Source organism: Dendropsophus ebraccatus, chromosome 6 (genome assembly GCF_027789765.1).
Source record: "Dendropsophus ebraccatus isolate aDenEbr1 chromosome 6, aDenEbr1.pat, whole genome shotgun sequence".
Lineage (NCBI taxonomy): Eukaryota > Metazoa > Chordata > Amphibia > Anura > Hylidae > Dendropsophus > Dendropsophus ebraccatus.
Genome location: NC_091459.1, coordinates 52,572,225 through 52,578,608, shown reverse-complemented (window position 1 = coordinate 52,578,608; position 6,384 = coordinate 52,572,225). Strand labels below are relative to the sequence as shown.

At 44.1% G+C, this 6,384-nt stretch overlaps 1 protein-coding gene across 2 annotated transcripts; it reads left to right on the top strand.

The window, feature by feature from the left end:
* Positions 1-289: 289 nt before the first annotated feature.
* LOC138795633 (serine/threonine-protein kinase Sgk1) lies at positions 290-5,968 on the top strand. Of its 2 annotated transcripts, none has more exons than XM_069974979.1 (11): positions 290-438; positions 2,021-2,096; positions 2,712-2,787; positions 2,903-3,091; positions 3,233-3,364; positions 3,549-3,661; positions 3,818-3,941; positions 4,047-4,142; positions 4,245-4,400; positions 4,509-4,598; positions 4,933-5,968. In XM_069974979.1, the coding sequence occupies exons 1-11, from the start codon at positions 405-407 to the stop codon at positions 5,098-5,100; spliced, it is 1,254 nt and encodes a 417-aa protein (XP_069831080.1). In that variant the 5' UTR covers positions 290-404; the 3' UTR covers positions 5,101-5,968. The 2 variants fall into 2 exon arrangements, with proteins under 2 accessions (XP_069831080.1, XP_069831079.1); XM_069974978.1 differs by lacking the exon at positions 290-438 and adding an exon at positions 1,681-1,845.
* The last annotated feature ends 416 nt before the right edge of the window (positions 5,969-6,384 follow it).

The window sequence follows — 6,384 nt, the reverse complement described above, 5'->3', positions numbered from 1 at the left end:
CCCTGCTCAGGACATAGAGGACCAGCTCAGAGCACACTGTCAGCTGGTGGTGACTTTTGCACTTGTACAGGAGCAGCTCAGAGCACACTGTCAGCTGGTGGTGACTTTTGCACTTGTACAGGAGCAGCTCAGAGCACACTGTCAGCTGGTGGTGACTTTTGCACTTGTACAGGAGCAGCTCAGAGCACACTGTCAGCTGGTGGTGACTTTTGCACTCTGATACTGATGCTGCAGTAGGCAGCCAATCTCTCCCTGTCCACTTATCTGCCTTGTGCTATAAAGTCGCAGGCTGCTTCTCCTGAGGTTCCCTTTCCCCATTCTCTGGATCTTATTCAGTGTTCTTAGGGGAGGAGTAAAGAGATCGTGAGGATTATATGACTACCAGTCCATAGCTGCATTCCAACATGAGAACTAAGACAGAAAAATCGCCTCTAAAAGGTAGGTTCCTACTGCTTCTAGCCTCCAACCCTGTGTATTGCTTGTAGCCAGCTGGTTGGCATCTGGTGCCCTTCTCCTGTGGCTTCCATTACTCTGCACATGCATCAGAGCACCAGGGGGTCTATTGTTCCTGGTGACAGGTAAACCAGTGAGAGTTGTGCAGAGCAGCTGACAGGTAAACAGCCCATCCAGCCTGCTGTGTGATGTGCTAATCCCTTTATTAGATTAGCATTGTCTAGGAGTCCTGGGCAAACTTGTATTGTCTGGGGGAGGAGAGGGAAACTGATGGATCGGACAGAAGCGATTAATACCTGGGGAGATTATCACTGCATATTGATGGTCCATTCTCTGTTGTTTGTAGTAGAATGTTATAGTATGGGGGTCTCTGGTTACCAATAACTCTGTCTGATGGATGAATAATCTGACTGATCCCTCTTGTTATCACTTGTTACAATATAAAGGAACGCGATCTGTATGCGGTTACAGTCAGGAATGGAACAATGTAAATGATAGGAAAAGTCGGAAAGTTTGTGCGGCTCTCTGGTGACCCCTGGCGGTGTGATCAGGAACTGTTTGCTTTAAATGTAAATAGACAGTGTATGGTCACGGTGTATACAGCTCTCCGCGTGCCCTGACTGCCGGCGGCTTTTGCAGCAGCTGGGGAATACTGATGTGTGCATATTTCTTTATGGCCTCAGATTTCATGTTCTATATTATATATGTATTATATGTATTCAGCAGCAGTGTGTAGTGTTGACTCTTCCACGGGGGACTCCTGCGTGTGTGTGGGGAGATGAGTTATGTGAGTGGGCTGCCTGCTGTATCTCCCACCACTGCGTTGGAGGCAGCACCTGCTCTGTGGTAACGCGTGCCCAGCACCGTGTGTGCCCTGGCACATACCTCACATGCATGGAGGGCAGTAATGAGTGGGGAAAGCCCCTACAATCACAGTTTGCCCCTTACATTCCCTATGAGAGGCAACAATGAGATTCTGTTCAGTCAGGTGATATTGCTATGTGTATTACTCCGGGTGCACGGACAGCCAGCAGTGCCCACTATACGGGACATAAAGTCCCAGCTCTGAGACAGTCCCCAGTGACGTCAGAGACCGGACGAGGGGCGGGGCCAGGCGCAGGCGCCACATGACTGACCCCGGCTGGATCAGGGCGCTTTGAACCTGCGCCAAGTTTCTTTCATTGTGCGCCTAATCCCCGCCCCCTGGCTGATCCTGTATATAAAGCCCCGCTCAGCCCCAGAGTGTTCTAGGAAGTGTCAGGCATCCTTGGGGGAAGCAGCAGCTCTTGGATTACTCCTAAGGATTTATAATCATGACTGTAAAGACCGAGAGCACATCGGCCGATACATTAACTTACTCCAAGATGAGGGGGATGGTGGCGATCCTGATCGGTGAGTGGAGGGGCTGCTGCAGGATGCTCACTGCCATGGATGGGGATGTGTACTGGTGGGGGTCCTGCCATGGATGGGGATGGGTACTGGTGGGGGTCCAGCCATGGATGGGGATGGGTACTGGTGGCGGTCCTGGGGGCTCAGCACTCAGCCCTTCTCTATTTGTATCTTGCAGCTTTTATGAAACAGAGAAGAATGGGACTGAATGACTTTATTCAGAAGATCTCCACCAACTCCTATGCCTGCAAGCAGTAAGTGCCTTACTATATATCTTAAGATCAGTGCAATGTTGTCAGGTGTGATGGGGGATGTAGAATAGTAACAGGCTGGAAAACACTACTATAGGTGATCTGATCAGGATTGGACTAATACACTATAGGAACTACTAGTCTAATAAGGGATATACTGAGAGTCTAATAAGGGATATACTGAGAGTCTAATAAGGGATATACTGAGAGGATAGAAGGGATATACTGAGAGGATAGAAAGTAACAGGACAAGTTTGGCATGTGATAGACTAGCAATTACTATAGCACAGTATAAGCTCAGTATAATATGTGATATACTGTGCTATAGTAATCTAGTCTAATATGATATACAGGAAAAGAGAAGTGAAGAATTTCATACAAAGTAACATGAAAAGTCTAGTATGGGATATACTGAGCTGATACTGTACTGTAGTAATTGCTAGTTTAATATGATATACTGGGATGATACACAGTAACTGAGTAGTGGAGGATCTGATACAAAGTAACAGAAGTTTCTCTTCATTCAGAGTAGTGCTGATGGAGGACTGTGCTGTACTTTTGCTCCCTCTAGTGGAGAATATCTGCCATGACTAATATTTGTGTGTTTTCCTCCTTCAGTCCTGAGGTGCAATCAATCCTGAATATTTCACAAGCCCAGGAACCAGAACTGCTGAACGGCAACTCCTCCCCACCGGTAAATGTCTTCTGCGATAATAGGACTTCTAGTTCCTTATTGCTGCTCTGACAGCTAGACGTTCTCCTCTCAGCCTATAATCACCTCCACTAAGCAACTTGTTTTGTTCTTGCAGCCCAGTCCATCTCAACAAATCAACCTTGGACCTTCATCCAATCCCCATGCCAAGCCATCCGACTTCCAGTTCCTTAAGGTCATTGGCAAGGGTAGCTTTGGGAAAGTCCTCCTGGCCAGACACAAAGCTGATGAGAAATTCTACGCAGTTAAAGTGCTACAGAAAAAAGCAATCTTGAAGAAAAAAGAGGTGATTAGACTTCCTTGTTAATGGTGACTGGCTGCGGGATTGTAACATTCTGTATATCTCTGGAGAATGGATCTCATGCATAGACCTGCTGTGTGTATCATAGGGCCATGTGGTTAGTAACTCCATATTCTCTTATTTCAGGAGAAACACATAATGTCAGAGCGGAATGTGCTGCTGAAAAACGTCAAACACCCCTTCCTGGTTGGGCTCCACTTCTCCTTCCAGACAGCCAGCAGGTTATACTTCATTCTGGACTACATCAATGGTGGAGAGGTGAGCAGACCTGACATGGAGCATTTCTCTATGCTGGAACGTTACTACATTTAGCCTCCCTTCCTTATAGGCTGTCATTGGCAGAGCAGTGACTTCAGCTATTGTTTCCTATGCCGTGTACAGTCAGTGAACTGTTCGTACAGCTGTGTGACTTGGTGTAACCGTTGCTTCTATTCTCTTGTAGCTGTTCTACCATCTCCAGAGGGAACGTTGCTTCTTGGAACCACGAGCTCGCTTCTATGCAGCTGAGATTGCCAGTGCGCTGGGATACTTGCATTCTCTCAACATTGTCTACAGGTAAAACATCCATACGCTGTACTGTCTGGTTATGATTGTTATTGGGTAGTCAGTATAATCAGTTACCTGGAGTAGGATGTCCCATCATTAGATGTGCTTAATATACTGTTACTTTCTATTCTATATCTTATGAATGTACTCTTATTTGTTTTGCAGAGACCTGAAGCCTGAGAATATATTACTGGATTCCCAGGGTCACATTGTACTTACGGATTTTGGACTTTGCAAGGAAAACATAGAGCCCAATGGCACAACCTCTACTTTCTGTGGCACTCCAGAGGTATGTAATCTGATCATTTCTTACCTCTTCTATACATGGTTGATGATTTGCATCCTAAGTTCATCTACTGTGCTGTTACTAATAGCTACTGTTGTCTTCTTACAGTACCTTGCACCAGAAGTTTTACACAAACAGCCTTATGACCGGACAGTGGACTGGTGGTGCCTAGGAGCCGTTCTCTATGAGATGCTGTATGGCCTGGTAAGTAGATTCCCCTCCCAGTATAGTGATATTGGAACTAAGTGAAGATGCTATGTCAAATCATGTTATTTTGGTATTAAAAAAATTTTTTTTTCTCCACAGCCGCCATTCTACAGCAGGAATACAGCTGAGATGTATGATAACATCCTGAACAAGCCGCTACAGCTGAAACCAAACATAACCAATTCAGCCAGGAACCTTCTGGAAGGCCTTTTGCAGAAGGATCGGACTAAGCGACTGGGTGCCAAGAATGACTTTGTAAGTAGATTCTAAATATAAATTCCCATTGCCGCTCTCCCTCGCCACTGGAAACAGCATGTCTAATTACTTCTGATTGGTCTAATCTAATTCCTCCTCTTCCAACAGATGGAGATTAAGAACCACATCTTTTTCTCTCCAATTAACTGGGATGATCTCATCAATAAGAAGATTACGCCTCCTTTTAACCCAAACGTGGTAAGTTTCCACTGTTTCAGCACTGCCTTATGTTAAGATTTTTTTTTTAATCATTATTTTAGGTGTCCAGAACTCAACCACCGTAAACCACATACATTGTGACCTTCTATAGCAACTGTATAAATAGGGAGACCCATATAGTTCTAGCTAAATGTATGTATATAGTGGAGCTCAAACATATGGATCGGGTCACACTGGCTACCTGATGCTGTAATACTTAGTATCTAGTATCCCCCATGGTTTCTGCATAGTTCTGTAGCAGAGACACTGTGTATATTGTAAGCTGCTGCTTGTATACAATTCTAATGTCCTCTCCTTCCTCATTGCCTTTCAGAGTGGCCCCAGTGATTTGCAACACTTTGATCCTGAATTCACGGAAGAACCAGTTCCAAATTCCATTGGCCAGTCACCCGACAGCATCCTCATAACAGCGAGCATTAAAGAGGCGGCAGAGGCTTTTATGGGCTTCTCCTACGCCCCACCTATGGAATCTTTCCTTTGAGGGACATTCTCACCATGTGGTCACCTTTCGAGTCACTGAGATTTTTTTTTTTCTTTCTGAAAAGAAAATTGCACATCCTTCATGACAGCATCACAGCCTTAATTTCCACACCACCAGTTTTTCTGGAAGAACGCACAGTGGAGCTGAGTCAACGGAGGAACTAGTGACTTTAATAAGGGCACGGCTCTTAGGAGGAGTCTGTCTCGCAAACCTGAGTGCAGCAGGTCCTGGACACGAAGAGGGAGAGCTGCAAGAAGCATTGTTTAGGTTGTTTTATTTTGCAACGTGCCTTTCTCACTTCAGAGATCCCATGTAGCTTGAGAATTGTCCACACGAGCTGGAAGTTCTTAGGTGGTGACTCTGGTTTTTACAAGTGAACAATGGTATGAGTGTGTGACGCTTATCACAGTATGACTGTGGTTTTTCACACTTTAATGTGACACTAATTCTGGGGCATTGTACTTTCTTCCCTATGTGGAAGCTACATTTACTGTAAATCTTGTTTAGTCTAGTTAGTACTAATGAAGTGTATTGCCATGGGCTTGCAATGATTTTTTTATTTTTTTTTGTTTTGAAATGCTTGACGTGAAAAGCATTTGCTGCTATTCAGATTTCTATTTTTAGAAATGGGTTTTATGGACCAAAATGCCCCATATTTAGTGGTTCTGAGCTGTAATATGTGGTTTAATATACATTATTTATGTTTATTTTTTTGACATTCCTGACATTCATTCTTGTGCATATTGTATATAATCAAGAGCTGTATATTTAAAAACTGACAGACATAATGCCAATGTACTGTAATAAGAGAAATGTAACTTTTTTGTGATCAAACCCAAGGGTTTGCAATAAAACTTTCAAAACAAAACGTTGCTGTTCTTAGCTGGTGTACAAAAGAGGAAAAGTTAATCTAGCAATAATGTGGTTAGTTAGTGACGCCACAGCGGATGGGTCTGCTTACTGTCATTCACCTAGTACAACTTGATCAAATGCAAAATGATCGTGTCTGTGGGTTCAGCACCATCTTCTGCATCAGTCTTGTATAAATGTACTCTTCTTTTTTTTTTTTTTTTTTTTTTTTTTTTTGCTTAAAGGGGCACCGATCTGTTTATGACTGACACAACTCTCTGACACCAGTTGATAGGAAAACAACTTTGTTTCACCCCCAGTACCCCTTTAAATTTAGACCATTTTAGTTGGGTTGCATTTTTGGCACACTTTCACCTTTTAGGCACTGCTCACTTTCTGGTAGGCCACCTCTGTCCATGTCAGGAACTGTCCAAA

Coding starts and splice junctions, on each gene's coding strand:
- LOC138795633 (XM_069974978.1), top strand. CDS start 1,767: ATGACTGTAAAGACCGAGAGCACATCGGCCGATACATTAACTTACTCC. Junction 3,662..3,817: donor TCTCTCAACATTGTCTACAG/GTAAAACATCCA, acceptor TTTGTTTTGCAG/AGACCTGAAGCCTGAGAATA. Junction 4,599..4,932: donor CTCCTTTTAACCCAAACGTG/GTAAGTTTCCAC, acceptor ATTGCCTTTCAG/AGTGGCCCCAGTGATTTGCA.